At 41.6% G+C, this 17297-nt stretch overlaps 1 protein-coding gene, 1 long non-coding RNA gene and 1 other non-coding gene across 4 annotated transcripts; 1 reads left to right on the top strand and 2 right to left on the bottom strand.

The window, feature by feature from the left end:
- The first annotated feature begins 1271 nt into the window (after window positions 1–1271).
- Window positions 1272–17294, top strand: LOC119492460 (junction-mediating and -regulatory protein-like). Of its 2 annotated transcripts, none has more exons than XM_037776931.1 (10): window positions 1272–2686; window positions 6338–6511; window positions 11446–11596; window positions 12227–12396; window positions 12497–12662; window positions 12895–13064; window positions 13343–13417; window positions 13515–13610; window positions 13694–14207; window positions 14304–17294. In XM_037776931.1, the coding sequence occupies exons 1-10, from the start codon at window positions 1865–1867 to the stop codon at window positions 14609–14611; spliced, it is 2646 nt and encodes an 881-aa protein (XP_037632859.1). In that variant the 5' UTR covers window positions 1272–1864; the 3' UTR covers window positions 14612–17294. The 2 variants fall into 2 exon arrangements, with proteins under 2 accessions (XP_037632859.1, XP_037632858.1); XM_037776930.1 differs by having other exon boundaries at window positions 13343–13426.
- LOC119492496 lies at window positions 7176–9643 on the bottom strand. Its single transcript, XR_005207786.1, has 2 exons — window positions 7649–9643; window positions 7176–7529 (listed from the first exon to the last, which is right to left on the bottom strand). It is a non-coding gene; the product is annotated as an uncharacterized LOC119492496 (long non-coding RNA).
- On the bottom strand, window positions 9572–9643 carry trnaq-cug. The gene has a single exon. It is a non-coding gene; the product is annotated as a tRNA-Gln (tRNA).
- Window positions 17295–17297: the final 3 nt, after the last annotated feature.

The raw sequence follows: 17297 nt of genomic DNA, 5'->3' as shown, positions 1-17297 counted from the left end.
AATTCGCAAATGTACTTTGCGATAGGTTTAGGTTGTGCTATGTTGTCTCTTGGCTCCTCACCTTTACTGCAGCCGTTATCTGTCTTGAAACTCCTTCATGAATGAGTTTATTACACTGGTGGTCTATTTAAGAATGCAAACACATTGCATATAGGTCATGATGCAATGGGGCTCATCAACGCAGAGGCAAACTCTGTTGTAGCATTTCTCTTAGCATCATCAAGAGATGCACCCATGTGAGGGATTGACCTTCATCTGTGTGACCATTAAAGAGGATTTTTTTTTCCCCATTCCTGACCTCTGAAACAGTCAATATGTGTAAACAATGAAAACTCAACAGTTCTTATCCCTCCCACACCTAGTTACTCAACCAGATGGCTTGTGGGTACTTTACAGTTTAAATGCCACATTTGTGCAGCATTTTTATAACATTTATTTCAGGATTACTATTTTTTTTTTGGGAAAGAATTGTTTTTGGACTTCGTCAATAACCTTTATAATGACTGGTAAAACTGCTCTACATATTATTTCAGGGCCTTCTGGCAGTAGAATAAATTTTGTATGAGCTGAATGAACTAACGCCATCACATCACAGTAATGATGTCACTTTATACCTAAATCAGTCGTTCACAAACTAATTTTGTTGCATTAAATAACTGTGGTGCAAACGTTTCGTTGAAATATTAAATATATATATTATATATAATATATATATATTATGTAATATTTATTAATATATATATATAATATAATATATAATTATTTATAATAAATATATAATATATATATTATATAATATATATTGTATATAATATATATATATATTATACATAATATTTTATATATATTATATATTATATATATATATTATATAATTGAATAATCTCGTTATTTATTTGCGCATTTTATTAATATGATTATTTTCTGAAAGCTTTACATGCATATCGTTTTCGATGCTGCAGCTACTCTGCAAAGCATCCCACACTGCTCAACCTAAAACGTCATCACGTCCCTACGTGCCCTACTCAAGTTGAGATGTTGCCTTTATGTACTCCTCGGATTCACGAACTTCAATCTACTCTTAGCAGTATTTCTCAAACTTCTGCAGCTTAATTGTGGCTTACTTTCCATTTAGACAGTAATGATACGGTACTAAACGGATTACGAACAACGACAACAAATGGTGAAGGCTGGTGAAAATGTAAAAAAAAAAAAACGGTCCCACTAAGACATTGCTCGAGTGGAGTCTCTGGAAATTCCGATTTTTCCTGAAGCCAACGCTTTTATTTTGCGTATGTGGTCCTGCTGGCCAAAACGATGAAGAAAACATGGTGATGTTGTGAGTTTGGAGACGATGCTATAACCTTTCTGAAGACAGTGCGATTGGACAAACCCATTTGTCCCACTTATTCATGGCCTCATGTCTGTTGCATTTGAACGATGCACGCCCTGCTGGTACTTTATGATGAGAAGAGAGAATAATTGGAGCACAGCTGACAGGCGCATCGACCACAGGACCTGGTAAACACACGGTCGCATGTTATGTGTCAGAGTCCAGTCGTGCATGATCGCAAAGCTTAATGGTTGCTGGAGGAATATAGGAAGTCGGGACATCCGAGTGTAAAGCAGGTGGGCCAGAGATGGGAAATGACATCGCACTGCTCCAAATTCATCCGCCTCAGCGCAGGAGGAGGATAGCAGCCCTGCAGGCAAAACATCCTCAGAGAGTAAACAGTGTTTGGTAAACGCAGCAACACTGTTTCAATAGGCTGCAACACAGTTTCAATAGGCTGCATCCGACTCTAAAACAGCAGTGCCAACATAGGTTGCAGTGTTGTTATTTTTGCTCCATCACTTTGCAGACATGTCCTTCACCATGGAGGATAATCTGGAGTCTGGGTGGGTGGCCGTGCGCCCCAATGCGTTTGAGGAGAAGGAAAAGCATAAATTTGTTTTTATCGTCGCCTGGAATGAAGTGGAGGGTAAATTTGCCATAACGTGTCACGACAGGACGGTGCAGAGGAGAAGCTTTGGTAGGGACTCGCTGATGGAGATGGAGGCGACTGGCCTGGATGCTGGGGACAAAACAAAATGGCTCGAAAGTCCCGTCAGAGATAAGGAGTCTAAGAAGAGCCCCAGCAGAGGAGCCAGTGTGGTTAAAGGCTGCAGCTCAAAGACAAAACCAAGTCCTGTTAAAATGCAAACTGTGATGAAATCTGCAGCATCTCCTGTTAGTCCTGAAGCTGAGGTGCTGAGATCACTCAAAGAGGACCAGCTGTCTCCATCACTGGACAGCTTGGACCTGGAGGAGCTGGACAGTCTGAGCAGGGAGGACTGCAGCTGGGCCGGACTCTTCTCCTTCCAGGACCTCCGATCAGTCCACCAGCTGCTGTGCTCCGTGAACTCGGACCTGGAGCCCTGTCTCCCGGTGTTCCCGGAGGAACCGGCCGGGATGTGGACGGTGCTGTTCGGCCCGGCTGAAGTACCGGAGACCGAGATGGACGAGCTCTGCTACAGTTTACAGATGTACCTGGGACACGCGCTCGATACGTGCGGCTGGAAGATCCTCTCGCAGGTTCTGTTCACGGAAAACGACGACCCGGATGAGTACTACGAGAGCCTGAGCGAGCTGAGGCAGTCCGGGTACGAGGAGACGCTCAACCGTGCAACAAAACATCTGCAAGAGGTGAGATGAGTTTAGTTTTCTGTGCATAGTAATTCTCTGCAACTCACAATCACACAGTTGCACATCTGGACAACTGTCTTTCTGCTCTGCTGACCAGACCAACTGGACTGCTTGAGTCTGTATCAAAATGGTAATGAGGAAGTGTGATGCTCTTGCCATTTATGGGAAGATTATGGGATTTCCCATACTGGAAAATTAGTGCATGGGGCCAACATGGAAACTGTAGACAAACCCACTTACAACCCATATTTCAGCCCATGTAGTTCCCATGTAGTTCCCACATAGAACTTAAAACTGGGACCAATATGGGTCTTGGGTATGTTGCCCAGTTGGGACCCATATAACACCCATTGTAATCCTGCATGGAATCCATGTGGGCAATTGACATTGGGCCATTATGGAACCCGCGGACAATCCCATATATTGCCCATTTTTCAGCCCATTTACTACCCACATGGGCCCCACATACAAATGTTGGCTGGGTATTTACTACACTGCATCCAACTGCGTACAAAACAATGCTGTATAAAGAAAAGGCTATGAGTTTCTACCAATAAACTATGGGTATAAACTATGATACTATGTCACTATGATCTTCATAGTCAACACAGACACAAAAAGAAGTAGAGGATTCATCTTAGACTAAAATGGTAAGTACTTCTCCACTGATTGCAGATGTGTGGACCATCAAGTAGATACACATAATCAATTATAAAAAAAATGAGTGGCTGTGCAGTCAGGAAACTGCATGGAGGTTTCAGTGGCCTTTAACCTCTTTGTATTGATATATGTGAGCCATCTAAGGTAGGCTCAGCAAGTGGACTTTTATGAGATAAACCCAACAATAAAAGCTAACTTGCATGAAAGGTTAGCTTTCAGACCAATTAAGGCATGTGAGGAAGAAAAAGAGGTCATCAGAAGTTACAGTACGAAACGAGGCATACCACAAAGTAACCTCCATAAGCAAAGGGGAGACAAAAATATATAGTCCTGTCCTTAAACAATTGCAGACTGATGAGACAGCGGAGAGGGTATTATTAGTGTATTATTCTTTTATTCCTATGAAAGAGAGAATACAGTGGAAAGAGCAATCGAGCTGGTGAGCTAGGAGGAGGAATACTTTGTAAAATTAGGTTGCAGCTGTACGCAAGTCCTCTGTGGAATATTATACTCTCAGCATGGCTGCTGTCTGCTGCTTACACAGCTGAGAGAGTCAGCATGCACACACACTTCTTTTCTTTTAGAATGAACCTGTTGATGTAATGAGCAAAGTCATCTTCTGTGACAGCACTGCTGCTCACAGGTTGCTACCTAACCCTGTGTCATTCACTGCGTGGGAGACAGTCCCAGGTGATTCCAGAGAAAAGCTCTGGGAAACCGCTGTGTGCTGCTCTTAAACGGAGGTGGGGCGGTTCACCAGACATGTATTTTCCAAACCAACCAGTAAATCTTCATCTTTGAGGTCTTTTTTCTTGTAAAAGGAAAAAATACTTTTGGAAAACACTTCTGATAAAGCATAAATCTCAGCTTTTCTAGGGAACTATCCTGGACTGTCTCCCACATAGTAGATGAGACGATCCCAAACGGGGCGAGTTGCTACCAAGACTTTGCCTACTGTTAGTTGCAGTGTCATTATTTAGAGTATCATCATTGTTAGTGGGTCTTTCTTGGTTATTTATATATAAAGACTCAAGTTACACTATATTTAAATGTTTAATGATATCGAGTCACTTACTGTAATATCAGATGCTATATATCAGATTTCTTTCTCTGTCTCTTTTGTTCTTGTACTGTTAATGTGAGAACATGTAGCAGAAAATGCAGGGATATTTTGGGACAAATCTTTGTATCAGGAAATTATTGTAATTTTTGACGATGTGAGGTAGTGAATATTAGTTCTACTTGCATTTTATAAATAGTTACATAAAGATGTCTTGAAGTTATAATATTAACAAACATTTTTTCTGTGTATATAACATAATCAAACACTAGCACCATTATTTAAAGGATCTTTGATTTGACAAAGTGGAGACATAATCCAGACACACTCCAGACCTGCTCCTCTTACACATCAGCAGCAGCTAGTTATTGATTAACTGCTCTTAATATAAACAAGCATTATATTGATACTCACTGGCTCTCACATTGCTCTACTAATCAATGGGGTTAGATTAATGCAGCCTTGACTTATGGAGCCAGAGAGTGCAAGAAGTCCTCTGAGGAAATGTGTGAGAAGAGCATTAATGGAAGAGTTGGCCATTAGGGGAACATCAACTTTGAGTATATATTTTATTTATCACAATTATTTAGTAAAAAAAAACATTACACTATTTTAAGAATACACTGTTCGTGACTCAGCAAGGACACAGTATTATACATTTTATATGTGCTTGTATTTACTGTCTTTGCAAAAGTAAGAAAGCGGCAAGAGAATACATCCATGTATACTGATGTTTGTATGACTTTCTGGCCAAGGCGTGTCCTTTCTGCTCTGCTTTTGCCAGAGAAAAGAGGCTGTGAGCAGCATAGATGTATCACCCACGTCATTCCACCCAGTCAGTCCCACACCCACTCCCTCACAGTTGAGAAACACACACACACTCAAAATAAAAAAGAGAGAAAAACAGACATGAAGCTTTGCCTTACTGCCCTTCATAAGCAAACTACATAAAACAGCTAAGCCATCAGTTTCACAGAATGTGCACAAACCAGCCCAAACCATTTTGTTCTGACTGTTTCAATAAATGCCCATCACTGTGTGGGATTTCCAGTTTGATTGAAGGTGTATTCACCCTGAAGATGAAGGAAGAGCTACTTATCTTATTCAGTTGCTCTTCATCATGGCAAATGCTCTGTACAGTAGTTCATTCAAACAGCCACAGTTTGTTGTGTCGTAGGATCTTATACACACACACACACACTGGCCTATTGATCCTCCCACTCCATTTGAGGGCTGAGTTACTAATGGCTATTTCGGTGCTTGCTGGTAGCCTGCAGGATTGTTCAGTCTAGCAAAAATGTGTGTGTATTGATCTTATTCCCAGCAGCAGAAAGGACTGCTCGCTCAGCCATGGTCTGAGCACTGAGACCGCACTCATATAGACTCCTATTATTTACAGTTACACAAAGTATCCTCTTAGTCTCAGTGAGGTGCAAGTGTCTGTTCACTGCTGACTGACGCTAAAATATGTATTTAACTATGGTTTTCTGGCCTTTGTATATGTGTGATGGGTTAACTGATTTTCTGACACTTTAATTATCACACTATTATACAAACAATTGTAAACACACATTACATCTACTGTACATTACAACCATTTATAGTATATTTGCCCTCTGCTCAATATGCACTTTTTTTCTGATTTGTGCATAAGAGACACTTGAATATATATATATATATATATATATATATATATATATATATATTCACTCAAGGTGCTTCCAACTGTCTTAATGTTTTTTGTTTGTTTGGACCTCTTTGGAAGCCCTCTTCCCCACTACATTCAATATGGATAACAATGGATGTCTTATTAACAAGGCCTTACGTATATTATAAAAGGGGCTATAAATATTTATCTGTTCTGATATTCTGAAAGTTGTTTGTATGTTGACAATGACAAAATTAACTCCCCGTGTGTGCATATGATGCAGCTGCTGGAGAAGCACAAGACCATGGACAGTATGGTGGAGCTGTTGGAGGTTTACAAGGAGGAAGATGAGGCCTATGGAGGACTGCTGGAGGCCTCCACACAGCTGTACCAGTACCTGCTGCAGCCCTTCAGAGACATGAGGGAACTGGCAATGCTACGCAGACAGCAGATCAAGGTAACAATTTGCACCAGTAAAAGTTTACAGTTTAAGTGTAAATACATGTGTGCACATTAAGAGGCAGCTCCACAGAAGATGGCGAGGCGTCTTTCATATTTTTGGGTGGATTTGTCTCATATTTACAATTAGGTCCTTACAGAGTTTGGGCTCGAATCCGTTGACCAAATCCTCTTTGGCGTTCTACCAAGCCTCCTCAACTTTCTCCACTGACAAGTACACCGTATATATTCACATACAAATAGATGGCCAGCTGATTTCAGTAGGGGAAAAAAAATGGGTATACTTTTGGTAACCTCCAACCAGAAGAAAATAACAAATTTCATCAGATGCTATTGTGATTTTCTCTATCTTGTTCTGCCTGTTATCCCAAACACTTCACAGGAGCCGGGATGGATTGAGCAGTCAGAGTAGTTTATTCTGTAACAATGGGACACTCGTACAACCACAGTTGCTCAGCATGAATGCAAAGTTGGTCAGATGTTTGCTCCTGCTTGAACCACAGCATAGGATTCCCTTCCTACTGTGTTTTACTCTTATATTGTTGGAAAAAAAGACTTAATAATCTACACCTAAATTAGATTATTGTTGCCTTGTTTGAGAGTATTAATACTGGATCATTGAACTTCTAGCTGGGATGCACATTAAACACCAGGATCCAAGAGCCAGTTAACCATTTAATCAGGGAGGATAATGGGTGGAGGTTGAAGGATGGATAATGGATGACGATATGGATGTTGAATATGAATGAACAAATGAAAATATATTGCCATGCTTATCACAATTAAAATAAGAGGTACGTAGCCATCTTACATTATTAATGCATCAGCTTCTTAAGGGTGAAATACTTTAACATTCTCCATCCGGAACCTAATTATAACAAACATAAGTTAATACCATTTGACAAAATACACAATCACTTTCTTCTCAAAATTAACAGATTACCGTACTTACTCGGTCTGACTTTAGCTCACAGGTAAGTGGCCTATATTACACTGCTCCAGAACAATACCAGGATCTATTAAGGAGGTGGATACACACATTAAATTAAGAAAGAGAATATGTTGAAATAACTCAAAGAACATAAACCATATGTTGTCTAAAATAAATTATCAAAATCATTGTGGAACAACTTACTGGGTTGGCAGCATGGGCTCAAACGAAGGGATTTGTACAAACAATTTTCTGGTGTGGCAGCATGGTCTCAGACTTTATATAGCCTCCCCTTCTCTAGACTCCTCCCCTTGATGACTAAGGTGAATCTGCTCCCACTACCTGTCTCACAGGATTGACTGCAGGTTTGAGATTTTGAACAACTGTATTGTGATCATATAGTGGTACACTGTTAATATCAAAAGGGTTACAATAATATAAATAAGAAATAAAAACATTTTAATCTAGGCTATGGAAAAGTGAGTTACCGTCAACAGCAATTATTCATAATGACAAAAGTCAATAACTCCTATTGCCTTACCATAGTCTTCTTACAGTACATTATAAGAAACTTTCCTCATTCAAAAGAAAAAACATGGTTGGTAGTTTAACAGGAATTTAACCACACACATAAGTTATTTATTTACACTGTTACACTATCCTTAACTAGCATATGTGGGAAGCTAGCTACAATGCAAATGGGCCTAAATTCAGTGATGTATTTCTGTATTTCCCTACAGGCACTGACACGTATAACAGTCATAAAACACAATGGATGGTCAGAGGAAATTCTCATGTCTCTTGAAATAGAGTCTGCTCTTTGTGTGCATCAGTGTGTATGTGCATGTTTGACTGGAATGCATTATGAAAAATAAATTCTCATATATTTTCTGATAAGATGCCTTAGGGTTAGTAAAGCAATGGGGTGGTGGTGAGATGTATCTTATAGCAAAGAGAAGGTGGAGGCTGATGAATGGATAAATGATGGAAAGGTGGAAATAATTATTGCAGTGCTGATGGCACATTTATATTTAGCTCGCTGACTCCCATCAGTAATAAAAAGACTTCAGTATCACATTACTACATAACATCCATCAATAAAGAAGCAAGCAGACACATATACAGTATATTTAGTACAAGCACAAAGCTTTTCCCAACCTTTGGTGGGAATGCCTTCCTGTCAGATTTTTCCTTTTCCACAGTATCTGAAACAGTTGTGGGATGTGTCAGTTGGGAGTTGAGTGACATACTGTGAGCTGGAATGGAGCCTCATGGATCTCCAATTTCCTGCAGAGACATGAATAAGTCATGTTGTGTGTGGTCCTATAGGTGCAGGTACAGGATGATGCTGATACGGTGCTGACACTGGGATGTTTTTTTTTTTTTTTTTCAAATTGACTTGACTTGATCATCAGGCATGCAGCAGAAATGGAAAGATGGAGGGCAGAGTTAGATAACGTTTCCGTTAAGGTGTGGCTGAATAATTGTTCTTAATTCCAATTTTACTTGGGAGGTGAGACACCTTAGGTGTCTGCTAAAAACAAGAACGTAAGCAGGGTGTTATGTTAAGATGACTGAAATATTGTAACAGCAAAGGGAAATAATTCAATTTAAGTGTGAAGTAATAAAGATTATCTATACGACATTCTGAACATTAATATAGCAGCAAACAACTACTTAAAATCTGATTCCTACATGATAAACTCCTTTGTATTTGGTTTGCATAATTGAACAATATATTATTTTGCTGAGTTAACTATGTATGACATGATGAGATATGATATAGTGCTACTGATTGTTACTGCCTATTTATTAGCTCATTTACTGAGTGGATGTTCTAGTATGTCCTTTATTCCCCACCCGGCATACTGGACAAGTAACTCACTTTTATCTTGGAAATTTATGACCAACTTTGACCCACTATATTGGTTATATATTTATAACAGGTCAAAGTTGACAGTCAACTCAGATCATTCGTTCACTGCACAGTTCTTTTTGCCACAGCCTGCTCTTTACCTTTCTGCTGTCACACTGTTTGGTTTTTACTGCAGTCTCTTTAAAACATCAGCTTAGTGGATCCTAGAGAGGCTTAGCCAGATAAGAGGACAAAGTACATGAAAAACTTGCAGGTCCCACCGAGATTTGAACTCGGATCGCTGGATTCAGAGTCCAGAGTGCTAACCATTACACCATGGCACCTCCTGTGAGCAAATACAGAAGTGGGGGGGGGGACATAAAGTTGAACTTGTTGAACTTGTTCTTCCGGGTCTATTTATAGCTTGCAGTTTCTGCAGCTGAGGCACAGCAAGGCCTTCTGTTGCTCTTCTTCATCTGAATTGCCTTAGTCAAATTGCCTTTTCAAATAAATCTACAAATCTAATAGTGAAAAAGTATTATGTGATATAAGGAGAGAGGGAAGACTCTATATAATACATAATAATCTATATAAAGCTGTATTGTGTCAGCTGAAAAACAGTCACTGTATATAAAAATGAATGATGTTCAATTGACAAATTACAAAGATGGTCATTGAATACAAAGAAAGGAGAAAGGGGATTCTGCTCTTTCAGACAATAAGATGAAATGTTGATGACAAACTTTAAGATTAACAAAGAAAATATGATAAGTATTGATATTGACAACCTGCCTCTATGTGTCAGACCTGTGATAGTCTGGGTCAGGGTGTACCCCGCCTGCACCCAATGTCTGCTGGGATGGGCTCCAGCCTCCCCGCAGTCCTGAGTAAGATAAGCGGTTACAGATAATTGATGGATGGATGGATGATATTGACAACAATCATGAATCCCACGCTTATAAATGAGGTAGCATATTGATGGAGAGTAGCATCAGCCTTGCCAGTTTTTGAATCTTGTGCATTCACAAGGGCAAAACAAGGCCAAACAGTATATCTTAATAGCTGATAGATGTTTTTTAAAGTTCATTTTTAGATGGTAGGTTTTAATGGAAAAGGTTGCTCACTAACATATACAGTACCACAAATCATCAGATGTAAAGCCAACAGGTATGAAATTACACTATGTGTAGCAAGGCAGAAAAAAATCAAATCCAAGGAATGAGCACCGGCAACAGGACAGCAGGAAGTTGCAGTGGTAAATGATACTGGTGCACTGCTGAGTAGTGCAGTGTGAGCTGAGGTGCAGTGAGGTTACTTGGGGTCAGACATGGATGCAGCTCTGTAACCTTTGCTGCTTACTTTCCTCCTTTGTGCTGCACAGGCGCCTTTTGTTTTCCTCTGTGACATACTTTTTCAGATTTTTGCTCCGTGTTGATCAGTGAGGAATTTTGTCCGCGTAAATATTACAGGTTTTAATTGGTTGTTTATGTGTTTATAAATGGTGAAATTATTATTATATCAAATGGTAAAAATACTGCATAATGTCAGTGCTTCCATGTGTGGGAGTGTGGCTCCCTCTCCAGGCCTGTTTTCTCCGGTGAAACCATTGAGATAGAACGCATATTTCTAGTTTATCCTGTTCCTCATAGCATGCAGCCAGTTAAGTCAGACAACATTTCTAGTCAACATGTGTAGGGGAGATGAACTGTACTGTCATGTAAACCACCACCTAATGATTCCTATGTATTATTAGGAAAAACATTTCTATCACTGTTTTTTTTTCTCTTTTTTTCCTCATCAAGCCCATTTACTCTTGCCACTTTGTGGCAGTAATGTGTGACATTTTGGGTTCAAACCACCTGTGAATCTCAAATGAAGCAGTATACAGCATCTTCTGGGTATGGACTTTTATGAATGTGCCTCTAACTGCCCGGTATTAGTGAGACTGCATCGGCTCTATTGTGCCACCTCAAATGAAACCATTTGTATACCATGATCTCCATATAATATATACTGTATGACAGGGTGTACATATATTTTTAGTTTTTTATAATTTATTTTTATTTTTTCACAGGATAAATCATTTTCATACTCCCTCACCGAGCCCGGTCGTTGTAACAAATATGTCTTCATCCTCTCATAACAGATTTCCATGGAGAATGACTACTTGGGTCCAAGGCGGATTGAAGCTCTAAAAAAGGAGGACTTTGATTGGCAGAAGAAAGCTAAGGAGGCGGTCCTCAACATCCAGGAGTTTACTATCAAATACTTTGAGATCACTGCCAGAGCTCAGAAAGGTACAGTATGCCATCACTGTCACTGCCAATGTCAAGTCAATAAAGCAGCAGAGGAATGACTTTGAATAATCACACATACATACACACACACACACACACACACAGCAGTGGCATTGACCTGCTATTGACCTGTGTGTGGTTGTGAACGCCAGGGCTAATGTGATTTGGTATTAATGAGGCAGTGCAGACAGCAATGGTTTGACAGGGACAGGAGGAAACAAGGACAACCTATTGATCAAACCGCTCTGCCAGCAGATTGTCTCTGTGCAGGGTTACTCCACAACGTGATCCTGCTTATCCCAGTTTTTCTCCGCTACTGACTGGTCCATTTATGATCCGACACTTATTAGATCAAAAATCAGATAAGTGAGTGGCTTCAAGTGAAAGAAGCTGTAATGTACAAATGTGGCCAATAGATGTCTCCCTCTACATTACTGTAATAAAGCTTTACTCCTGTGAGACATTAGTCATCATATTAAGAAAAGAAAGTGTGGGTGAAATGCCCACTCACGTTATCTGAGGAGAACTTGATCGTGTTGGTGACTCACTTTCACGTGAGAACACGTCACCATTAACTGTGTGGAGGTGTCACTCAGCCGCCTGTGCGTTGCTCTTTGTTTGTCTGTGTAGGGGTGTATGAGCGTATGAAGGTGGACCAGCGTAAGTTTGGTAAATCTTCATGGACGGCAGCAGTGGAGCGCATGGAGACACTCCGCTACTCTGTCGCCAAGGAAACTCTGCAGCTCCAGAGAGCCAGGGAGATCTGTCTGGAGCAGAGGAAACACACACTTCGAGAAGAGGTGTGGTAATAACACTCAGCACCATAAAAAAAAACACATATGCACAGACATAAACAAACAACCACAGTTTTGTTGTGTGAATTTCGTCTCGTCCCCTCAGATGCAGAGTCTGTGTAGCACTGAGGACGCCATGGCCCTCTTAGACCACATGGAGACACAGTACTATGAGCGCCAGCTCCAACTGTACGACATCCAGGCTGACATACTACAGTGTGAGGAGCTGCTCCTCACCGCTCAACTAGACAGCATTCGCAGACAGATTTCAGGTATTTGGGCTGAATTTACTGGCTACTTTTGGATACATTTGGCTTACAGAATAAGCCCAATGAGATGCATTATCTCATTTTTAAAGACAAGACACAAACTGTTCTGGACTGTTAGCTGTGATTGAACCTGCTACAAGTACATTACTGGTGTGTAGTGTCTGTCATACACATGAAAGACCTGTACCTGTGTCCACACAAGTCTATATATTTACAGTATGTACATGTTTTTCAGAGCTTCAGGATGAGGTGGTATATTATGACACCTTTGAAAGTGCAGATGATATAAAAGAGAATGACACTGCAGACCGGGAAGAGCTGCGCAGACTTCAGGTCAGCGCTCGACAGTTGGAGGCAAGAAGGGGGCGCATTACTGCCAAGCGCTCCTATCTGAGGAACAAAAAGGTGTGTACACCTTACTCAAATTCACACTTATTTTCATTCCAGAAGTGTATCCTGGATTCTACATACTGTTAGTGCATACTATTCAATATGCAGAATGGAGTGTGTTTAGCATTTTGTTTGATTGGGCTTCATATCCGAGCGGAAATGACCCTGTTTTTCTCTTCTGCTTATACCAGAAACAGCTTAAAATATGCACTGGAATTGGATTTGGCACGTATGTATGAGGCTGTTTGGATCAGTGTGTTGATGTTTTTTTTTTCCTCCCGCCTTTTCTGCAGGAGATCTGTGTAACCAACCACACTCAGAAACAGCAAAAACGTCAAACCATCCACAAGGACTCTATATCCCACCAGGTCTTACAGGTAGATGCTTTTTATATAATGAAGTAACTTTGTACCTGCAAAGCATCGTCAGTAGCTCTCTCCTCCTCTAAATCTCCATATTTTTCAGCTGAACAATGAAGAAGAGGAAGACGAGGAGAAGAAGAACAGCAGAGTTAGTCAGGAGAGGCAGAGAACTCTGGACAGACTACGCACTTTCAAGCAAGTATGTGCCCTCCTATTAATATAAATATCTCAACTTTTTTCATTTTTTTCTTACTGATCGACACCATCTATGTTTTTCTGTAGCGGTACCCAGGTCAGGTGATTCTGAAGTCCATTCGACTGCGCGTGGCCCACACCAGGAGAAGAGAGCGTGGAAGGAGTGAGAGGGATGAGCGTGTGGACTCTGTCCAGGTGCAGGGCCACCCGCTGTGTCTCAGTACCAGTGTGCAGACGGACCCCAGCTCCACGCTCACCACTCAGCCCGTCACGGTGCTCACAGCATCCCTTCCTCCTCTGCCTGTGCCCAGTCCCGCAGATTCCTCCTGCTCTCCCTGCTCCCTGTCCTCACTACTGGCATCTCCCATGTCCCCTCCTCCTCCACCTCCCCCTCCACCTCCCCTGCCAATAAAAGAGGAGCTGTCGCCTTCTGAGAGCCCAGGTCGACATGGGCAGGAGGTTGTGGGGAAGAATGCAGCAGAAGAGCTCTCCCGCTCCCCGCTCGGTCCATTTGTCCCTCGCTTCTTTGACAGCAGCCAACTGTTGAGCGCCCGCAAAAAGCTGAGGAAGACTCCCGAGTTTGTCTCCCACAGCACAAGAGGTACTGGAACCATTTAGTACCATAGTAGGCTCTATTAGATTAGCAAGTCGCAGTAGCCAATCACAGTTTGTTTGCCTCTTCTCTTCCTGTATGCAGTGAGCTCGCCCATGGATGAGGTGCTGGCCTCCCTGAAGAGAGGCACCTTCCACCTGAGGAAGGTCGACAAGCGGTCCCTGCCTCCTTCCACGGATGATGAAGACCCCAACAACATCCTGTGTCAGATTCGCAAGGGGGTCAAACTGAGGCGCGTTCCCAGGAAAGAGAGAAAGGACCAGGGAGAGCTCCCGGCCTCCACCGACCCCCTGACCAGGAGCATCCATGAGGCGCTGCGCCGCATAAAGGAGGCCTCACCAGACTCTGACTCGGATGACGACGGGCTGAGCAGCCATGATTGGGAAAGCTAGGGTTTGACGCTCAGACACAAAGAATAACACACACACAGATGCCTGCACCCTCTGGCACTGCACGCACTGTACTGTACTGCACTTTTAAGTGCTGCGTTGTACTGTACACACACACGCACAAATACATACACACAGTTACTCATTCACTCACATTCAAGCACACAGCCAAGTCACACATGTACCTAGTGACTATACCAAGGCCTGAGTCTTACTGAATATCACCCAACTCACCAAACGCTCCAAAGGTCTATGGTCAACCTGTTCATTTGTTTTTCACATTACATTCACCATCATGAAGGACATCATTTGTGTTTTTATTTCTACTGTATTCCTGTAATCAGATTGTAATGTTGAAATGCTCTGCACTGGCCTCTTGTGGCTACATTAACATTCAGAAACAGCACATTTTACACCAACACACTGCACTGACAGTTATTTGTGAAACTAAAAACCTCATAAGGAAAGCTATTAGTGCTGTGAGGTAAGTGATTTTATCCACTAACCCCAAAGCATTAGAAATGAGAGACTGTACCTGTAACCCAGATAGGTAATGTGTAAGGTCGATAATTTGGGGTCATGTGGGAGATTGAAAAACAAAAAGAAGTTCCCACTGAGATTTGAACTGGATTTACTGTCCAGATTGTAAACCTTGACACCATCTCTTCTGCTGACGCTCTCTTCTATTTTTACTCAACCAGTGTACTATGACACACTACTGTATGCTGCACAGCTGGTTTTGTCCTGTCACACGTGGGTGTGTTAGTGTCCGACAGGACCACTGCTTGTCTAGTCGGACACTGCACAAAGACTGTAAATCCGTTAGTCTGTCGCACCAGATTCGCGCCCCTCCCCCACTCTCGTCCTCTTCCGACCTTCACCACCCCCCAACTCTCACCATCTCTCTGGGTGAGGGAATATGTATCGACCCATCTGTTCGACCGCAGCATATGGCCAGCCTGGTGGGAGATATGGAGAGTCACAGTAGGTTTATCATTTGGTGCCGAAACAACATCTCTGAGCAGAAGCCTGCCAACTAGAGTGGGAGAGGATTAGATGAAGGGTCACCTGCAGAGCGACAGAGTTTCTTTAGCGGGGTGGAGGTCATGGTTAGTGTCAGTCATCTTATGTAAAGCGTGGGCATATGTGGTTGGTGATTCCCAATCTTCATACGTGGGATAGTCGCAGAGCTGTGAAACCGGTCGTGCTCGTTTTAATGATGGATGGTTAGTGGGAGGCTGGATTCTCTCAGCGCTGTAGGGAGTAAGGGAGTCGTGATGGATGTGGTTTCTCCTGCTATCTTATTCACGTTCTCTCCTTCCCTCTATTGCATCTTTTCTAATTTCTTTCGCTGCACTCAGTGGGCAGAAGCACACAGTAGGAGGCCTGTTACTCACAGTGCTGGAAGTGAAAACATGCTCATGGACTCACACACTAAACTCACAGCCAACATGTGCAGAAACATTTTAGTGGCAAAGTGAGTCCACAGCCTCTACTCATAATTTTTTTTTATGGTTTCAGCACTTTCATGATACATAGTACAAACTCTGAATCACTTTATCTGTACAGTAAAAACTTTTTTTGAATCAGTGGTGAAACATTATATCTGTAGTAAGTTTAAAAGCACTGAACATGTGGAACTGGACCCACAGAGGTGTGATGGAAGGACGGACCAGTGGGACGCTTAGCAGCAGAGGAATTCACGCTAACATACATGTTAACATGAAGCAAAAAGATAAGCTCTGAAACTGAAACAGCCTCAGCGTGCACCATCTGAAACATTTGTGCTTTTTCTCTTGTTCTTGTTTTGAGAGCCATTCACGGATTTATCACGGAGCAGGCACTGATGTAGATTGAACAGGCATGGATGTATTATGTAACATTATACAGCTTGAAAATAACTCAGTGCTAAAGAGAGTTCATTATTTACCTGAGGCACTTTTACAGGTCTTCTGTCACTGTCAGCACAATGTCCGTCCATGGTACCCTCATCATGTAACATGAGACAGATATCTAACCCTGACCTGACTCTTAACTTCAACCTAATCCAGACCTTACCTGACTTGATGTCACTGAAACTGATCAGGGCTTCCCAAACATGTTAATGCTAAGGTTTATGTTGCGCCACTAAACAATGACCAGCAATGTGCTCAAAACTTTTGGGAAACTGGGCTTAGAATGTGACACCTTTGCCATGAATCGACTATCTATCACCTGACCGACCTTACAAACACACGCTCATGTGTTTTACACTGATCTTTATCTATAAATAACCTTAACACAGCTTGTTTGTCAGCTAATTGTCATTTTACATTTCATTCCACTGCTTCGTTTGTATCCTGTTTTTTTTCTCCAAAGCATTTCCAGCCAAACCTTGTTGCGATGTGTTTGCTTCTGAACATTTCCTATGTAGACCTGTAATTCACACAGGCTAATTAAGCCAGACACATGAGAAGTGCAATATCAATATAGAGAAATACAAGAAAAGGGATGAAACAAGTTCAGATTGATTGCCTAAAACAATGAACTTATTAAATGTTGCAGTTGTTTTTACACAGTAGTGTATAAACACACTGTTCCAAGAATACCTTTTTGCCTTTAGTCCTGTCATTTTCATTTATTCAAACCTTTTTCTTTATATACAACCTTGCCCCTGCATTTGAATAAAACCTTGTGAAGCAAATTCTGA

Source organism: Sebastes umbrosus, chromosome 8, assembly GCF_015220745.1.
Source record: "Sebastes umbrosus isolate fSebUmb1 chromosome 8, fSebUmb1.pri, whole genome shotgun sequence".
In the NCBI taxonomy this organism is placed as follows: domain Eukaryota; kingdom Metazoa; phylum Chordata; class Actinopteri; order Perciformes; family Sebastidae; genus Sebastes; species Sebastes umbrosus.
Note: the sequence above shows the minus strand (reverse complement) of the source record. Positions and strands in the feature narration are given on the sequence as shown.

Bases quoted from the DNA above. Each gene is read 5' to 3' on its own strand.
- LOC119492460 (XM_037776930.1), top strand. From the start codon at position 1,865: ATGTCCTTCACCATGGAGGATAATCTGGAGTCTGGGTGGGTGGCCGTG. The intron at 11,597-12,226 runs GTACAGTATGCC...TTGTCTGTGTAG, and splicing joins CACTGCCAGAGCTCAGAAAG to GGGTGTATGAGCGTATGAAG. The intron at 13,427-13,514 runs GTAGATGCTTTT...CATATTTTTCAG, and splicing joins TATCCCACCAGGTCTTACAG to CTGAACAATGAAGAAGAGGA.